Genomic DNA, 20,413 nt, shown 5'->3' with positions numbered 1-20,413 from the left:
AGAAACAGCGATGCATCTACCCTAAAGCAAAAAAAATAAATAAATATAATTTTTTTTCTACCTTGTCGTTTCTGCTTTCCTCATCTTCTTGTCGCTCTCTTCCTTTCATCCACTGTCTACCCTCTCTCTGCCCCTTCTATATGGCATCTTCTCTCCTTCTATTCCCCTTCCAGAAACTTTATGCCTCCCCCTTCCATCTCTCCCTTCACCCCCATTGGTCCGGCATCCATCTTCTTCCCTTTCCTCCTCCAATGGTCTGGCATCTCTCTCCTCTCTTCTCCCACACCCCCATGGTCTGGCATTTCACACTCTCCTCTCCCTTCCCCCTATTTCCATCAGCATCTGTCCCCTTTCTCTCCCTCACCATCCTGACCCCCTTTCTCACCCTTCACCACGCTTCCATAACACCCTGACCCCCCTTTCTCTCCCTTAACCACCCTGACCCCTTTCTCACCCTTCCATACCACCCTGACTCCCTTTCTCACCCTTCACCACCCTGACCCCCTTCACCACCCTTCCATAACACCCTGACATCCTTTCTTTTCCTTCACCATGCTTCCATACCACCCTGACCTTCTTTCTCTCCTTCCACCACCCTGTTATGCTCCATTCTCTCTCCATCCAAATCAGCAAGGTCCCGCAATGACTGCTTCTGCTGCCTCTGCTCCGGAAAAGATAAGTGATGTCGGAGGGGGTGGGCCAGCAGACACAGGGAGTTGCAGCAAGGTCCCACAATGATTGCGGCTGCTGGTCCACCCCCTCCAACGTCACTTACCTCTTCTGGAGCAGAGGCGGTAGATGCAGTCACGGTTGCCGTACTTATTCTGGAGCAGAGTTGGCAGCCACGCTGAGGTGCCATTTAGAGCAGCACGGGAGGTTCCGGACCTGGCCTGCTGGGCACCCGGGGCAGACATCCCCCCTCCCTTTGGTACACCATTGCCTGATGGTACCTGTTAGCCAGCCTGCATTTGTTTCTTAGGAGCTCAGGACCATCCCCGCTTTTTCCTTACTTTCTCTTTAGCAGGGGATCGAGCACAAGCTGTTAGGTGTCCTTTGGAGGCTCAGTTGTGCCTCGCAGGTCGCCAGCTGTGTTTTCACCTCCACCTTTTCCCTAAGCACATTTGTCAGTCTGGAGGGGTGGAGGTACGGTCTGACTGACAGCCTGAAGATCAGCATCGAAGAGGTGTTTCCAGCATAGGACAGTTATTCTTTAATCCAGCTGCTGTAAGAAAGCGATAGAAGACAAGAAACATTCATTCCGGAAAAGGAAAAAAAAACAAAACCGGGGAGAACTGGAAAGAGCACAGGAAGCATCAAAAAGAATGTCACTGCGTGGTTAGAAGATCAAAAAGAGAATATGAAGAGAGGCTAGCCAGGGAAGCACGAAATTTCAAACCATTCTTCAGATATGGCAAGGGAGGAGGTGGGACCGTTGGATGAAGGAGATGGGAAAGGAGTGGTGAAAGAGGAAAAAGAAGTGGTGGATAGACTAAACATGTTCTTTTCGTCAGTATTTACAAAAGAGGACACGTCCAACGTGCCGGAACCTGAAAAAATCTTGAAAGGAGATCAAGCAGAAAAATTAACATCCATGGAGGTAAGCCTTGAAGACGTACGCAAGCAGATAGATGGATTAAAAACTGACAAATCTCCGGGCTCAGACAGAATCCACCCAAGGGTGCTGAAAGAATTAAAGGAGGAAATAGTGGAACTACTACAGCAGGTTTGTAATCTATCCCTGAAAACAGGCGTGATCCCGGAGGATTGGAAGATAGCTAATGTTACGCCCATCTTTAAAAATGGATCGAGAGGTGACCTGGGGAGACTCGGGACAGTATGCCGGATCTTTGGATCCATCTCTGGCTTTAGAACCTGGGGACAATCCCACAGTTCTACGTTTAAGTCTGCTGCTTTACCTGCTCTCATATCAGAGACTCTGCAGGATTTGAATTTAGTCACTCAGCCAGCTCCTTCTACTTCCTCCTTTCTCCTTTGTGGAGTATAAGCTCAATCTTCCACTTTTCCCTGGAATCTGGATATGAGCATTTTGATCTTGGAGCAATGAGATTCTCCGGAAGGTGCTCTCAAAGTAGCGAGGGCTATGTCCCATTTGTCCTCCATGCAGCAAGAGTGCCAGCAGCTTCTTGGTCAGCCTAAAGTGAACTCTTTGGTTGCACAGGTGACTAGGTGCACCTCCCTTCCCAGTGAGGGTGGTATGCTTATGAACATGCAGACCACCATGTGGATGGGGTTCTCAGGAGATTCTTTGAGACAGTGGCTTTGGGAGTCAAATCTGCCTCAGTGGTGCGCTTGTTTGTCCAGGCTGCATATTCTGAAACGTGAGTCTGTAGAGCCCCCTCCTCAGCTTCTTTTGGCTGGAGTAGATTATGTTGCTGACACCCTGTATGATCTTATGCGCGGGTCCTAGGAAAGATGTCAGCGTATTTAATATCTGCTCACAGAATGCGCTGGATTAGACAGTGGGCTGGTGCTTCCACCTCTAAAGCTACTCTTGCTAGGCTTCCCTTTAAAGGGTTATTGTTATTTGACAAGAGCTTCAATGGTCTCATGCATTCTGTAGTGGACCGTCGCCCTAAAACTATGCCTGACAGCAGACTCGGAGCCTCTAGAGGTTTGGGGTGCTCTAATTTTCATGGTTCCAGGTTTTCTCGCCTGTATTCAAGCTTCATGTCTCAGAGATTTTCCCAGGGCTACAGGCAGAGAGGTTCTTGGGCTCCAGGCATAGCCAGTCTTCTGCCTCCCATTCAGCTCTCTCTGCCAAAAAGGCACAATGATGCTAAGCTAAGGGAGGTCTCTCTACATATCAGGGGCAGACTGTCAGCGTTCCCTCAGGCCTGGGTGTACATCTCGTCCGATCAGTGGGTTCTGGACATTATTCAATCCGGCTACAAGCTAGAATTTGCCCGGCCTCTGATAGATTGGTTTGTGGACTCTCCCGCGGGGCGCCCAGATAAGGCAGTCAAAGGACAAACCACTGTACAAAGATGGTTGGCTATTAGAACCAGTGCCACCCAAAGACTCGGGCTTGAGCAGATATTCCATATGCTTTATCATGCTAAAGAAAAGCTCAGACGATTGGAGACCAATCCTGGATCTTATGGACGTCAATGCAGTACTCAAGGTCACCTTTTCACATGGAGACAGTGCGGTCTGTCATAGCGGTGGCCCCGAGAGAGTTCCTTGCCTCTCCGGATTTTGCAGAGGCTTGCTTACATGTTCCAGTTTATCAGATGCTCTGGAAATTCCTCTGGTTTCATTTTCTGGAACATTACCAGTTCTCAGCTCTGCCTTTTGGCCTGGCAACGGTGCCTTATACCTTCACCAAGGTGATGGTGGTAGTGGCAGCTGACTTGAGGAAGATGGGACTGCAGGTACACCCAATTGGCTGAGGGTCAGTACACAATGAATCATATGGTCCAGGTCCTGGAAGGCCTGGGTTGGATTGTGAATTACAGGCAAAACAATTTGATCCTGACGCAATCCCTGGAATATCTAGGCAACTGGCATTGTTTGGCATGGCAACTGGCTGAGTTTATCTTCCAGAGGCACGTAGACAGAAGCTCTGCTCTCAGATTTTTTCTGGACAAAGCATCTCCATCTGCATAGGACTATCTCCGGGTCCTGGGGTCCATGGTGGCCTTTATAGATGTGGTCCCGTGGGCAAGGGCACATATGCATCCTCTTCAGCACGCATTGCTCTCTTGCTGGACTCTGCAGACGGAAGCATTGCACACAGCTCTTCCTTGAATTTGGGAGGCCAGAGCCAGCATGAATTGGTGGTGCCTTCCACAGTCCCTGTCCAGGGGCATGCCACTGTGGATTGCGTCATGAATGGTTGTGATGACAGATGCCAGTCTCTGCGGCTGGGGAGCCCATTTCAACTGTCATCCCATTCAGGGGTGTTTGACACCCTCTCAAAGGAAATGGTCAATCAACCAATTGGAACTGCAGGCCATTTGCTTGGCTCTGATGAAATTGTAGATGACTGTGGAGGGCCAAGCGGTCCGATTCTTCTCTGACAATGCAACAGCGGCGGCTTATGTCAATCATCAGAGAGGAGCCAAGAGTGCTTCTCTGGCTCAGGAAGCCTGCCTGATCTTTCACTGGGTAGAGTGTCTTCTACAGGCCCTTTCGGAACACCATGTGGTGGCTTTCAATAGTGTTCAAGCAGACTTCCTCAGCATATCATACCAATCATACCATACATTTTCTTCTATACCGCAATTTTCCGCTAGGATTCACTGCAGTTTACAACAGATTTAAGATCAGGGCACGTACATTGGATGTAGAATTGGGGGAATCAAAGGGTTACAAGATTTAGGGACTGGACATGAGGATCCAGGGGAGTGTGTGCTGTACTCGGCAGCATTTCAAACCATTGTGCGGTGCTGGGATCAACCTAACTTTCACCTAATGGCAGCATCAAAGAACTCAAAAGCCATCTGATTGTTCAGTTGAAGATCCGAGCCCTGAAATGAGAGCCTAGATGCTCTAGTACTGCAGTGGCCGCAAGGAGTTCTACTGTATGTTTTTCCTCCTTGGCTCATGATAGTTTGAGTCCTTCAGCAGATTGTGACTCATCAGGGAAGTGTCATTCTGGTGGCTCCAGATTGGCCTTGTAGACCATGGTATGCAGTTCTGATGCATCTTCCATAGGTTGCAGCCTTCATAGTTTCATAGTTTATTAAAATTTGATAAAACACTACTCCTGGAATACAAAGCGTTGTACATTAAAAATTTAAATATAAATAGGGAACAAACAAAAAATAATAAACATAGACCTTCCAAGACAGACATACTTGATTGGGTTACGACATGAGAACAATAGACTTTCTCTGTTAGGATCCAGTTTGCATGCAGGATCCCGATCACTTTATTCTTTTGGCATGGCTGTTGAGTGTGAAGCTTTGGAATGCAAAGGATATTCTGATGTAGTCATTTCTACTCTTCTGAAATCTCAGAAGTCAACTACTATGTCTGCCTACACTAAGGTGTGGAAGACTTTCCAACACTGGTGCGACCAGGCCATTGTGGAGCCTTATTCTGCTCCAGTTTCAGTGGTGCTAGGCTTTCTTCAGGCGGGCCTTGATAAGGACCTCACCTTCAGGTCCACGTTACTAGACTTTAGTTTTGGAGCCTGGAACCATAGTTGATGTGACCAGATTTGAAAGATGCTCTTCGCGTTAGATCTCCAGTCAAACTGCCGTTCCCTTTGTGGGGCCTTAGCTTGGTTTTGTCTGGTCTCTGTTTGAGCCTCTGAAAGACGCTTCTCTCTTGGACCTGATGCTAAAGGCAGTTTTCTGGTCACCCTTACTTAAGTGAGACGTGTCTTGGAACTCTAGGTTCTGTTTTGTAGAGAGCCTTTCCTGAGGATCTCAGAGATGGGGCTATCTCTCTGCACAGTTCCTTTGTTTCTGCAGGAAGGAGGCGTCAGCATTCCATGTTAATTAGGAAGTGTGTTTGCCTGTTTTACAGCATACTAATTCTAAGAAACTGGACTGCATTTTGCAGAAATTGGATGTCTGCAGATTTATGCACTATCTAGAGGTCACAAACAAGTTTCGCCTCTCTGACCACCTTTTTGTGCTGACTCATTCTTCTGAGCGAGGCACTCCCACTTCCAAGGCCACTATTTCCAGATGGATTCATAGGGCCATTTCATCAACCTACTTTCTTTGTGGTAAACAGTCTCCTGTTTCTGTTAAGGCACATTCTACCAGGAGTATGGCCTACTCGTGGGACGAGGCTAAAGTGATCTCCCCTGAGGAGATTTGTTGAGTAGCTCCTTGGTCCACTTTGTTCACGTTTGCCAAAATTTACAGAGTGGATGTGGCGGCAAGACAGGACTCTGCTTTTGGGTTCTCGGTCTTGAGGGTCGGCACAGTCAGCCCTCCCTAGGTTTTTGGCACTGCTTTTGTATGTCTCACATGTCTAGTATGTATCACCTATAACGCTAGAAAAAGAGATAATGTCCTTACCTTGATAATATCTTTTCCAGTATATAGGTGAGACATTTTAGACTCCCACCTTGTCCTTCCTGTGCCTATCTACTGCCTACTATCTCATTCTGCTTATGCTTCTCCAAGTTTGATTCTTCGATGCTAGTTAGTCCTTTGGGACCTTGAAGAATTCTATATATATATATATATATATGTTCAAGGTGCATACAGGGGTCTTCCGGTGCTCCTTTGATGCCTTTGTGGGCTGGCTATTGTTCTAATGTTTTGATTTTCAGCAAAACAGTTGATTCTTGGGAATGTTCCTATTGAAGACCCTCATAAGAAGCTCCTGAGAAAATTAAAGAGTCATGGGATAGGTGGCAAAGTTCAGTTGTGGATTAGGAATTGGTTATCGGATAGAAAACAGAGGGTAGGGTAAATGGTCATTTTTTTCAATGGAGAAGAGTAAACAGTGGAGTGCCACAGGAGTCTGTACTGGGACCGGTGCTATTTAACTTATTTATAAATGATCTGGAAATTGGAACGACAAGTAAGATGACTAAATTTGCAGATGACAGTAAACTGTTTAAAGCTGTTAAAATACATGTAGATTGTGAAAAATTGCAGGCAGACCTTAGAAAATTGGAAGATTGGGCATCCAAGTGGCAGATGAAATTTAATGTGGACAAATTCAAAGTGATGCACATTGAGAAGAATACCCAAATCACAGTTACCAGATGCTAGAGTTCACCTTAGGGGTTAGCGCCCAAGAAAAGGATCTGGGTGTCATTGTAAACAATACGATGAAACCTTCCACCCAATGTGCAGCAGCGGCCAAAAAAGCAAACAGTATGAACATAAGCATTGCCTCTGCCGGGTCAGACCAGGGGTCCATCATGCCCAGCAGTCTGCTCTCGCGGCAGACCCCCAGGTCCATGACCTGTAAGTGATCCTTTACCTAAAACTTTTTATTCCCTAATCATGTAATATCCTGTATAGTAACTCTCTTATCTATACCCTTCAATCCCCTTTTCCTTCAGGAAATCATCCAATCCCATTTTGAAACCCAAAATCGTACTCTGTCCTACCACCTCCTCTGGAAGCACATTCCAGGTGTCCACCACCCTCTGAGTGAAGAAGAACTTCCTAGTATTTGTTCTGAATCTGTCTCCTTTCAATTTTTCTGAATGCCCTCTTGTTTTTTGTTGCCCCCGCTAGTCTGAAGAATCTGTCCCTCTCTACCTTCTCTATGCCTTTCATGATCTTATAAGTTTCTATCATGCCCCCTCTAAGTCTCCGCTTTTCCAGGGAAAAGAGCCCCAGCTTCTCTAGCCTTTCAGCATATGAAAGGTTTTCCATGCCTTTTATCATCCTTGTTGCTCTCCTCTGGACCCTCTCGAGTATCGACATATCCTTCTTAGGGTACGGCGACCAGTATTGAACGCAGTACTCCAGATGCAGGCGCACCATCGCCCGATACAGTGGCAGGATAACTTCCTTCGTTCTGGTAGTGATACCTTTTTTGATAATGCCCAACATTCTGTTCGCCTCCTTTGAGGCTGCTGCGCATTGTGCTGCCGGCTTCATTGTTTTATCCACCAAAACTTCCAAGTCCTTTTCTAGGTTGCCTTCCCACAGTACCATCTCTCCCTTTCCCTATGTGCAAGACTTTACATTTCTCTACATTGAAGCTCATCTGCCATTTATTTGCCCACTCACTCAGTTTGTTCAGGTCCCTTTGTAGTTCTTTACATTCCTCAACAGTTCTAACCCTACTGGAGAGTTTTGTGTCGTCCGCGAATTTTATAACTTCGCACTTCGTCCCTGATTCCAGGTCATTAATGAATATGTTGAACAGCAGCAGTCCCAGTCAGAATAGTGTCCCTTTACTCCTACCCTCTGTTTCCTGTCTGCCAGGCAATTTCTGATCCATCTGTGCATGTCCCCTTCTACCCCGTGGTTCCACAGTTTCCTTAGTAGGTACTCATGGGGTAGGTACCTTGTCGAAGGCATTTTGGAAGTCCAGATATACGATGTCTATGGAGTCGCCTTTGTCCAATTGTTCGCTTATCCCCTCAAAGAAGTGCAATAGGTTCGTTTGGCATGATCTTCCTTTACAGAAACCATGCTGGCTTGTTCTCATCAGATTATTTTTTTCTATATGCTCATTGATACTGTCCTTGATCAATGATTCGGCCATCTTCCCAGGAACTGAGGTTAAGCTCACCGGTCTGTAGTTCCCTGGGTCGCCTCTCGATCCTTTTTTGAAGATAGGTGTAACATTCGCTATCCTCCAGTCCTCCGGGATTACCCCTGTTTTCAAGGATAGGTTACAAATCTGCTGTAGTAACTCCACTGTTTCATCTCTTTCAGTATTCTTGGGTGGATTCCGTCTGGGCCCGGAGATTTGTTAGTTTTTAATCTATCTATCTGTTTGAGTACGTCTTCGAAGCTTACCTCCATGCATGATAATTTTCCCTCTTGATCCCCCTTGAAGATTTTTTTCTGGTTCCGGCACGTTGGGTGTGTCCTCTCTTGTGAAGACCGATGAGAAGAATGTGTTTAGTCCGTCTGCCACCTCTTCTTCCTCCTTCACCACTCCCTTCCTGTCTCCCTCATCCAGAGGTCCCACCTCCTCCCTCGCCGGCTGCTTTCCTTTCACATATCGGAAGAATGGTTTAAAATTTCGTACCTCTCTGGCAAGTCTCTCTTCATATTCTTTTTTTGCTTTTCTGACCACGTAGTGACATTCTTTTTGATGTTTCCTATGTTCTTTCCAATTTTCCTCTGTTTTATCCTTTTCCACTTCCATAAAGATTTTTTCTTGTCTCCTATCACATTCTTATCTTCATTGGTTATCCACGCCGGGTCTTTTGTTTGATTCTTTTTGCACTTATGCTGGGAATTATTTAAAAAAGGATGGTTAACAAGCCTAAGAATATCATAATGCCCCTATATCACTACATGGTGCGACCTCATCTGGAGTATTACGTTCAATTCTGGTCTCCTTATCTCAAGAAAGATATAGCGGTGCTAGAAAAGGTTCAAAGAAGAGCTACCAAGATGATAAAGGGGATGGAACTCCTCTTGTTTGAGGAGAGACTAAAAAGGTTAGACCTCTTCAGCTTGGAAAAGAGATGGCTGAGGGGAGATATGATTGAAGTCTACAAAATCCTGAGTGGAGTAGAACGGGTACAAGTAGATCGATTTTTTTTACTCTGTCAAAAATTACAAAGACTAGGAGACACTCGATGAAGTTACAGGGAAATATACTTTTAAAACCAATAGGGGGAAATATTTTTTCACTCAGAGAATAATTAAGCTCTGGAACACATTGCCAGAGGTTGTGCTAAGAGCAGATAGCGTAGCTGGTTTTAAGAATGGTTTGGACAATTTCCTGGAGGAAAACTCTATAGTCTGTTATTGAGAAAGACAAAGGGTAAGCCACTGCTTGCCCTGGATCAGTTCAAACATCAAACAAAAGGAAACAGACAGTCCAGACCTTCTAATATCTTATACTCTTAAGGACAATAACTTAGTGAGATGTGTCTTATAATCAATCTCAATCAGTCCATCATCTTATAACCAGGAACCTATAAGAAGCGGCACTCTATTATGGGACAAGCACAGATGATTATAGAGATTTAAAGCCGCTATCCTTCATAGGCTGCTTGCTCTGGATCGGTAGCATGAAATGTTGCTACTCCTTGGGTTTTGGCCAGGTACTAGGGACCTGAATTGGCCATTGTGAGAATGGATTACTGGGCTTGATGGACCATTGGTCTGTCCTAGTAAGGCTATTTTTATGTACTTCACATATTGTAGATGGAGCTCTTTGTGCTTGGGTAATAACTACAGGTGGCAGCTGCTCAATGAAGTACCAGAGTGTCGGAGAAAAAATCCAGAGTAGATTCCTTCTGCAGATGGGAGATAACCCACTTGTCTAGAATGTCTCACCTATATACTTTGTAACAATTGGCACTACTTAAACTTATTTAAATGAAGAACACTCCAATATCTGATGTCATCAAATGCAAGAATTTATCTCACATTCATGCCGTACTTTATTCATCCAAATTTGCAAATCGTCTTACTGGTCCTCAGCGGGCCACCAGGCACTCAAACTACTTTCATTGTGCTGGGCTTTATGCTCCCACTCATCATCGGATCCAGTTTTCTAAATACTTGATATTTTCGATAGTTATACTTAAATAAACTTTAATATTTATCTTAAATAAATATGTACTAAAAGTACTTAGCTATGTAAAAGATGCTTTTCAACGGGGGTAGAATCACCAACATGTTTCGCCCGTATAGTTCAAAGGGCTTTCTCAAGGCTACCACTCCCTAAAAGAATAATAAAGAGAAAATTAAGTCTCCATAACCTAACGCTAGGTTTTAGTACATATTCTATAATCATAGGCCTTCAATAATCTTCATACACTTACCTATTTACACCATTCAAACCGACCATTGCATCTAAGAAGGAATGGCGGCCCCGCTCTTAACCCACAAATTTAAACGCTCCACACCCCCGCCGTCGACGTCCCAACCAATCCTGGACGTCAACAACTGACGTCAGAGCGTACATCACTTAACAATTATATTCTCACTAATTTTATGAATGATACTAGGAGGGATAATCCCCCAGGAAACAACCCTCCTATAACAGGGATGCCCATTCCAGTTCATTATTTAACCCATTAGGGGTCACAGTGTTCAAACGATAAATCCACCGTTGCTCCAATACATTTAATCTCCCCTCCCAATCACCCTCGAGCATACCCTTATCCATACAGTCAATCACTCTCCATTTAATTTGTTCAATTTTATGATCCTTATCAATCCAGTGTTGGACAATTGGGGCTTGCAAAGCCTTAATTATAATACGTGATTTATATTCATTAAGGTGTATATTAATCGCCTGCTTGGTGCGTCCAACATATACCAGATTGCATGGGCAGACTATTATATAGATAACCTTAAAGGCACGTTATGCCCAGAGAGAATTGTTGCTAATGGATAGGCCTAAAGTATCAGAGGAGGGCTGATTAATTTGTGTTTTACCATATTCGAAAGCTTCAGGGGTGCTTATTTCCCTCATAAAGCAATATTGGCCCATACTCAAGCTCCATGAGGGTTGTCAAGATCTTCTCATGTTTTCATATAGTAGGGGTAAGACCATTGGGCAGGCATTGAGTAAACATGGTAGGAGGGTTAATAAGGAGGGTGAAATAAATGGTCATGTAAAATTCCACCATTGCCAATGGTGTAATACCATTATGGAGGGCCTACAATGGACGGATCCCCAATTGGGATATACAATCAGGGCAAGGACTAATACTACCTGTAAAACATCTAAGGTTATCTATATAATAGTCTGCCTGTGCAATCTGGTATTATAACTAAGGCTTTGCAAGCCCCAATTGTCCAACACTAGATTGAGAAGGATCATAAAATTGAACAAATTAAGTGGAGAGTGATTGACTGTATGGATGAGGGTATGCTTGAGGGTGATTGGGAAGGGAGATTAAATGTATTGGAGCAACAGTGGATTTATCGTTTGAACACTGTGACCCCTAATGGGTTAAATAATGAACTGGAATGGGCATCCCTGCTATAGGAGGGTTGTTTCTTGGGGGGTTATCACTCCTAGTATCATTCATAAAATTAGTGAGAATATAATTGTTAAGTGACGTACGCTCTGACGCCAGTCGTTGACGTCCATGATTGGTTGGGACGTCGACGGCGGGGGTGTGGAACGTTTAAATTTGTGGGTTAAGAGCGGGGCTGCCATTCCTTCTTAGACGCAATGGTCGGTTTGAATGTTGTAAATAGGTAGGTGAGTTGGGGTGAATGAAGAGGTTTTAAATTGTATGAAGATTATTGAAGGCCTATGATTATAGAATATGCACTAAAACCTAGCGTTAGGTTATGGAGACTTAGTTTTCTCTTTATTATTCTTTTAGGGAGTGGTAGCCTTAAGAAAGCCCTTTGAACTATACGGGCGAAACATGTTGGTGATTCTACCCCTGTTGAAATGCGTCTTTTACACAGCTAAGTACTTTTAGTACATATTTATTTAAGATAAATATTAAAGTTTATTTAAGTATAACTATCGAAAATATCAAGTATTTAGAAAACTGGATCCGATGACGAGTGGGAGCATAAAGCCCAGCACAATGAAAGTAGTTTGAGTGCCTGGTGGCCCGCTGAGGACCAGTAAGACGATTTGCAAATTTGGATGAATGAAGTACAGCATGAATGTGAGAGAAATTCTTGCATTTGATGACATCACCTATATACGTGACATAATCTCTTTTTCTACTCTCCACAAATTACAAAGCTTCTGAACTGATTATTTAACCTGAGTTTTTTAAAATTGTATTGACATCCAGATTTCTTTTGAGTTTATTTCCTTTTAAGGGAGTTTAGACTTACAAATACATTGGTGTATATAGATCTCTTTTTACTGCACAGTGGATATTTATATAGATTTGAATTCATCCTGGATTATAGCAAACAGTCCCTTTAGATTTAATACACATTTGATGATAAATATATCACAGTTAGCATTTTATGATGGTCTCTAGGCTATATAGGGAGTCATAGAGATTATTTGATAGCTCATACAAACTGAAATGTCACAATAAAATGAAATGAAGTTTAAACACAAACTTTGCTTCCGTCTATAAATTTCTGGGTATATTTTCCTATATTTAATAAATATATTTTTTTAATAGTTTTTAAAATTTCTTCTAAAATACAAACAAACCCTGTCATTTTGAAAATGCTACAAGAGGACAACACTTGCATTGGGAACATGCTTTACTTTTTTTTTTTTTTTTTTTAATTCTGGGTCTATTCAAAAGCATTTATGCAGTCAGCTACTTTTTTTGTTTATTTTGTTTTGAGCTGCAAAACAGATAAGTTTGGATGAATAGATTAATGGCCATTTACAAATAGAAGTGGCAGGAACATTTCGGGGCATCCGTTTAACTAGGCTGTGCTAAAGGCAGCCCTCATTTTAGACAGATAAGTTATGTTTTTCAGTCAAAGACTTCTTAATCAGTGGTCCTACTTAAATGAATAGGACAACTGAATATTAGGTGGCCAGCCTATGCCTCCTTTATTATAGGCTGACCTAACAAGTTAGTGTGTTTCTGGCTTTTCAAGGTATGATATGTTTTCTTTATATAGCTTATACTTTTTAATAGTGATGTATTATAATAATGCATATCCTTTGGATGACCTTAGTGTAACACATGTTTTCCTGTGCATTGTATATTTTAATAACAGGGCTATAATAAAGTCCAAGTTCTGGTGGTAAGAACAGTTGATATCACCAGTGTCCCCAAGGTACTATATTTTATTTTTGGTGTGTTCTCTCTATAGATCATTAAGGCATCAGGGTATGCTATAGAGGTACCACAAAAATAAAATCTTCCATTTCAGATTTGTTAGAGCATGGTGTTAACATTATCTACAATATGTATTTCTTTAGGGTCCCTCCAAACCAGCACAGATGGATGGATTTACACTCCTCTGCCAGCAGATGGAGACTGAGAACAAACTGAACTGTAGCAGTAGTACAAGTAGGCTGTGCATTCCCCTTGAGATTAGTCTGTTCTCAGTCTCCAGCAGGTGGAGGTGGTAGGCCTGTGCAGTTCTGTTCAGGCCTTTGGTTAGGATAAGCCTTTGTTGGAGGAAATAGACAGTGGCCTTTATTGGCCCTATCTTTCCCGGACAGAGGTAGGCGCCTGCAGGGGTCCCTTCTATACCTCGGAGGTGCTACACTCGGGCAACCAAGTTCTTCCCCCACCTTCCCTTCCATGTTTGTTTACTAGACACCTCTGCCTTTGGGCATTAACTACAGCTTAGAGAGCCTGTGGATTCTGCTCTTTTAAATTGTTTTACTAAGATAAAAATGCCAGTATGAAGGGAAGTTTACAATTTCTACTTTCCTTCCTCTTCCTTGGCGGTGGAGCATGACTGTGTTCCAGCCGTGGGGATGAAATGGGTGGCTAGGGGGTCAGAGCTGCCCATGGGTGAGGATGCATCAGTGTTACGTAGTTTTCTCTGAGGTCTTTATGGAAGAAGATGTAAGAGATCTACCTGAACTGGAAATGGTTTTCAAGGGTAATGATGCGGAGGAACTGAAAGAAATCTCGGTGAATCTGGAAGATGTACTAAGCCAAATCGACAAGTTTAAAAAGTGATAAATCACCTGGATTGGATGATATACATCCCAAGGTACTAAAAGAACTTAAACATGAAATTGCTGATCTGCTGTTAGTGATCTATAACCTGTTGCTAGAATCGTCTGTAGTACGTGAAGATTGGAGGGTGGCAAATGTTATGCCGATTTTTAAAAAGGGTTCCAGGGGAGATCCAGGAAATGACAGACTAGTAAACCTTATTTCAGTGCCGGGCAAATTGGTGGTAACAATTATAAAAAAATAAAATTGTGGAACACATAGACAATCATGATTTAATAAGACAGAGTCAACATGGGTTCAGCCGAGTAAGATCTTGCCTCACCAGTTTGCTTGACTTCTTTGAAGGTGTGAATAAACATATGAATAAAGGTAAGCCGGTTGATATAGTGTATCTAGATTTTCAAAAAGTTTTTGACAAAGTTCCTCATGAGAGGCTTCTGAGAAAATTAAATAATCATGGGATGGGTGGCAAAGTTCAGCTGTGGATTACGAATTGGTTATCAGATAGAAACACAAAGGGTAGGGTTAAAAGGTTATTTTTGACGATCCAAGATGGCCGCGGATGCAAGCCGCTGAAGCAGGTCGCCGAACAGACGCTACTGTTAAAGATTCTGAGCTCTTTTGAGCTGTTTTGTTTAGTTTTTCTTTTCCTCAAAATGCCGAAAAGAAGGGGAAAGAGCTCTGGTGGGGCCTCCCAGCGCTCCGGAACACCTACCTCCGGCAACATAGAAGCGCTGTTTCGGCGATTCCAGGGCACCATGATGACGTCGGGACTGCAGTTAGAGACACCCCGTGGGAACGGAACGGAGGTGTCTCACCGAAGTCTTGAGACCACTCTGAGCCCCGACGTAAGACCTCCTCCTCTGCACCCCCGTGCAACCAGCTCCCCAGGGGTTGAGAGCTCACCGGAAGTCGGGATGAGCTCTCCCCTAGAGGCTGCGCGGAGCTGTGTTGAGGGAGCCGATTCAGGCACACAGGTTCTGCAGGAGAGCCTGAATATGGTTGGGAGTGCTGTAACAGCTGAAACTGGACCTACTCAAGCAGAGGGAAGTGGAGGAGAGCGGTCGAATGGTGAGCACAAACTTTTGAATACTCATTTACAAATTCCTACCATAGTTAAGCCCCAAGAAGTTACCTTAGATGCCTTGTGGGACCTGGTGGCAAATATGGCGAAAACAATTAATGTCCAACAAGTGCAAGTGGAGGGGAAAATGAAAGACCAAGAAAAAGAAATTTCCTTAATAAAACAAGATATTGCTGACTCAAATACATCTTTGGACAGTATCAAAAATGAATTAAAATCCTCCAAACAGCTTCAAGAGACTTTAATTAAGGACAATGTAAACTTAAGAAGGAAGATTGAAACATTTGAAAATTTTTCAAGAGTCAACAATATCAGACTGATCAATTTTCCACGAATTACAACAATTACTCCGCGAGAGATGTTAAAACGATACCTGACGGAAATATTAGAAGTTCCTGAGGGTTCATTACCTCCATTTACACAGGTGTACTACCTTCCCAGGAAAAATCAAATTCAGCAACAGGAAGATAGCCATGGACCAATAGATGTATCGGCATTACTGGAATTATCAGAAAAAGAAATGGCTACTCCTGCAACATTAGTGGCAACTTTAGCTTTAACAATGGATAAGAATTGGATTTTGAGACTTTTCTTTAAAAATAAAGCAAAAGAATTTATGGGACTCAAAATACAAATGTTCCCAGATTTAGCCAGGGACACACAACGGCGAAGAAAAGAGTTTCTTATGTCAAAACCGGGAATTATAGCTCTTGGAGCAACCTTTTTCCTGCGATATCCATGTAAATGCGTTATACAATATAATTCCCAAAAAATATGTTTTCTTTGAGCCTTACCAATTGACAACTTTCCTTTCTCTTTCTCGGCTAGAGAGGGAAAAGAATGGAGGTGTATAGAATATTTAAGATGTCCTTACCAGCTGACTTGCATTGTTTTCTTTAATAATATTTCTTTGCTTTTCTCCGTTTATAAATTACATTTTGGATCTTTTGTGGACTTGAGCTGATTTAAGTTAATTGGTATCCCCGAATTTATAATGTTGTGGTTTTTATTTTCTTGACTTAAAGCTTTCTGTACAAGTAAATCTTGATTTGTATTTTGAAAATTGAATAAATAAATAATTAAAAAAAAAAAAAAAAAGGTTATTTTTCTCAATGGAGGAGAGTAAACAGTGGTGTGCCACAGAGACCTGTGCTGGGAACGGTGCTAATTAACTTATTTATAAATTATCTGGAAATTTGGAACGACAAGTGAGGTGATTAAATTTGCAGATGACACTAAACTGTTCAAAGCTGTTAAAACGCATGTAGATTGTGAAAAATTGCAGGCAAACCTTATGAAATTGGAAGACTGGGAATCCAAGTGGCAGATGAAATTTAATGTAGACAAATTCAAAGTGATGCACATTGGGAAGAATAACCCAAATCACAGTTACCGGATGCTAGGGTTCACCTTGGGGGTTAGACAATACGATGAAACCTTCCGGCCAATATGCGGCGGCTACCAAAAAAGCAAACTAGATGCTAGGAATTATTTTTAATAAGGGATGATTAACAAGACTAAGAATGATATAATGCCTCTGTATTGCTCCATAGTGCGACCTCACCTGGAGTATTGCATTCAATTCTGGTCTCCTTATCTCAAGAAAGATATAGCGGCACTAGAAAAGGTTCAAAGAAGAGCGACCAAGATGATAAAGGGGATGGAATTCCTCCCGTATGAGGAAAGACTAAAAAGGTTAGGGCTCTTCAGCTTGGAAAAGAGTTGGCTGAGGGGAGATATAATTGAAGTCTACAAAATCCTGAATGGAGTATAATGGGTACAAGTGGATCGATTTTTCACTCTGACAAAAATTACAAAGACTAGGGGACACTCGATGAAGTTATGGGGGAAATACTTTTAAAACCAATAGGAGGAAATATTTTTTCACTCAGAGAATAGTTAAGCTCTGGAATGCATTGCCAGAGGTTGTGGTAAGAGCTGATAGCGTAGCTGGCTTTAAGAAAGGTTTGGACAATTTCCTGGAGGAATAGTCTATAGTCTGTTATTGAGAAAGACATGGGGGAAGCTACTGCTTGCCCTGGATCAGTAGCAATGCATGATGCTACTCTTTGGGTTTTTGCCAGGTACTGAGTTATTCATTTTGAGAGCGGGCTACTGGGCTTGATGGACCATTGGTCTGACCCAGTGAGGCTATTCTTATGAGAAGAGCTGCAGGAGCTCATCCTTCAGGTTTCCTCTGTTTTGCAGTTTGAGGAAGACGCCTTAGAGGCCCCTCGATTGGTTGACCCCCTTCTCAGGGGGATTCGAAGTCCTCACATTCTTTTCCAATTCATCAGGATATTTGTAATATTGTGCATGTGCAATGGAAGGTTCCAGACGCACCTTTTCAGTTGACTTGTTCTGTGATCCATTTGTATTCTCTTCCTGATGCTGATAGGGACTCCTTGCATTCACCGGTGGTAGATGTGGTAGTTTTAGCCATTGTTATATGGCACACTGTGCCGATGGAAGGATTTTCAGCCTTGAGGTACCTCCGGGACTGGCAGATTGCATCTCTTCTGAAGCAGAGTTTTAATGTGGCAGCCTTTGTGGCCATTTGTGGTGGTGGTTTGGTAGCCAGAACCTGCTTCTGCTCAGCTGAACATGTACTAGATAAGGGAGGCCAATGACTGGTCACTTTTTGATCAGGAGTTGTTGAAGATTGAGTTTGGATCTTCTTATCTATTGGACACCATGTATGATTTGTTATGAGCTTCAGCTAAGTGTATGGCCTTGTGGGTAGCTACTAGACAGACTTTGTGGCTCCATGGTTGGTCAGCGGATTCTGCCTCAAAATCTAAACTCAGTCAATTTCCTTTTAAGGTTCCTTTCTCTTTGGAGAGGAACTGGATAAGTTGGTTCAGAGTTTAGGGGACTCTAAAGTCCCTCATTTTCCAGAGGACAAACATAGGCAGGCTGGTAGAGGAGGCTTGGGCCAGGGGCGACTTTGAGAGTTCTGCCGTTATTGCTCTGGTAGAGTGTCTTCTTCCTACAGAGGTTTTTCCAGTAGATGTAGTCTTTTCAGGATGCATGCTGAGGAGGCCATGACTCCTCCAGCCTCTCCTCCTCCAACATAATGAAGGTGTTCAGGTCCTTCCTCCGGTTCTGATAGAGCCAGGTTAGGAGACTTTTACTGGGGGTGGACCAACATTACAGCAGATCAGTAGGTCCTGGAGGTGATCCACGACAGTTTTGCTCTCAAGTTCGATCGTCCCTTGCCAGATTTTTCTCACCTCTCCTTGTCAGGCCACCTGAAAGAAATGGGCATTTTGTCAGACTCTACAGAGGTTTCTGGACCTCAAGTCTGTGATTCCGGTACCTCCCAATGAGATTCACACTGGGAGGTACTACATTTACTTTGTGGTTGTGTGAATCTCATTGCCGGAGTTATTTTTCAGTTTAAAGGTGCCGCCGCGGCTCCTCTAATGATCCCCGCCTGCATTAGAAGACTTCTCTGAAGCAGGTGCGGCTCGTGACAAGAGCCGCCGCGGCACCTTTAAAACTGAAAAATAACTCTGGCAAGGGAGCCGGCCAACTGGCAGTTCAAGTCGGAGCTTCAGTCTGGCCTGCTCCCTGCTCGCCTTGCCGTATTGTAATTTTTAGTTGAAAGACGTGGCGGCGGCTCCTCTCATGATCCCCACCTGCGGTTGTGGAGAAGATGCGGTATATAAACCCAAGGTTTAGTTTAGTTTAGCCACTGCCTTGTCACACTGTTTCTTTGCCTTTAGATCTTCAGACACTATCACCCCAAGGTCCCTCTCCCCATCCATGCATATCAGCCTCTCACCTCCCAGCACATATGGCTCCTTCTGATTTCTAATCCCAAATGTATTACTTTGCACTTTTTTGCATTGAATTTTAGTTGCCAGATATTAGTCCATTCCTCTAACTTTTGTAGATCCTTTTTCATGTTTTCCACTCCCTCCTCGGTGTCTACTCTATAACAAATCTTGGTTTCATCCACAAAAAGGCAAACTTTTCCTTCTAACCCTTCGGCAATGTTGCTCACAAACATATTGAACAGGATCGGCCCCAGCACTGATCCCAGAGGGACTCCCCTCACCTTTCCTCTTCCAAGTGAATTCCATTAACCACCATCCTCTGGCGTCTGTCTGTCAACCAGTTTCTAATCAAGTTCACCACTTTGAGTCCTAACTTCAGCCATCAAGTTTGTTCAAAAGCCTTCTATGAGGAACCATGTCAAAGGCTTTGCTATAATCTAATTAAATTACATTTAGCATATGCCCTTAGGATGAGAGGAAATCTAGGCAACAGTGATGAACAGTTGAAGGGGAATGCAGGGTCTAGTGAGGGTTTTTTGAGGAGAGGTGTGACAACGATGTGTTTGAAGGCATCAGGAACAGTTGCAGTGGAGAGCAATAGGTTGAGGATGTGACATAGGGATGACAGCGCTGAGTAGGTGAGTGGGAATTGCATCAGAGGAGCAAGTAGTGGGTTTGGAGGATGAGAGAAGATGTGCTGTTTCCTCTCCAGTGATCACAGAGAATGAGGAGATGTTGGTAGGTGTTAAGGGGAGGTTAGCAGAAGGGGTAAACAGTTTTCGACTTCCCATGCCTATGTTCACATCTGATGCTTCTTTAAGGATCGGTGTTCCGCTTGTGGAGTGTTTCCTCTTCGCACGTCTTTGCCTCTCATCCTGGATTTTTTTGCAGGATGGCTTAGAGAGGGGCCATGCCTGGTTCTCTTTATGGGTTCAGGTGTTGGCCTTTAGAGGTTTAGAGCAAGGACGGCGATTGTTTTCTCCTCCTAATGTCATCCATTTCTTCTGGTTATTCCCCAACAAGGAAACCAAGCACGTGCATGCAAAGAGCGGGAAAGTCCCAGCTCCCTCAACGGAGTTAGTTGCTTTGGCCGCCAATATACCCTTCGGTTCCTGCTTGGGATCTCAATTTGGTCCTGTCAATGTTGATTTGTCCTCCATTTGAATCCTTCAGTTCTTGCGCGAAGAAAGACCTTACTTTGAAGGCGGTGTTTCTTGTAGCCATTACTTCAGCGTGTTAGAATTGCAGGCTTTTTCTTGTTGAGCTCCTTTCTTGGAATTTTCTAGAGAGCACATGGTTTTGTGGCCTGTTCCTTCTTTTTTGCCAAAATTCCTTTCCCATTTTCATATGAATCAGACAGTTTCCCTC

The 20,413-nt window shown here is 43.5% G+C and overlaps 1 protein-coding gene across 4 annotated transcripts in view; it reads left to right on the top strand.

The window, feature by feature from the left end:
• FAM193A (family with sequence similarity 193 member A) overlaps window positions 1-20,413 on the top strand; it is a 382,414-nt gene that overhangs the window by 352,452 nt on the left and 9,549 nt on the right. The window contains exon 22 of one of the 4 annotated variants that reach the window (XM_033950608.1): window positions 13,117-13,440. The exons of the other annotated variants lie outside the window; for them this stretch is intronic. Coding sequence (XP_033806499.1) covers window positions 13,117-13,174 — 58 coding nt within the window. The 3' untranslated portion in view covers window positions 13,175-13,440. Of the gene's footprint in view, window positions 1-13,116; window positions 13,441-20,413 lie in introns of those variants that run through there. 4 annotated transcript variants of the gene reach the window in all.

Source organism: Geotrypetes seraphini, chromosome 1, assembly GCF_902459505.1.
Source record: "Geotrypetes seraphini chromosome 1, aGeoSer1.1, whole genome shotgun sequence".
Classification (NCBI taxonomy): domain Eukaryota; kingdom Metazoa; phylum Chordata; class Amphibia; order Gymnophiona; family Dermophiidae; genus Geotrypetes; species Geotrypetes seraphini.
This window is presented reverse-complemented; position numbering and strand designations above follow the sequence as displayed.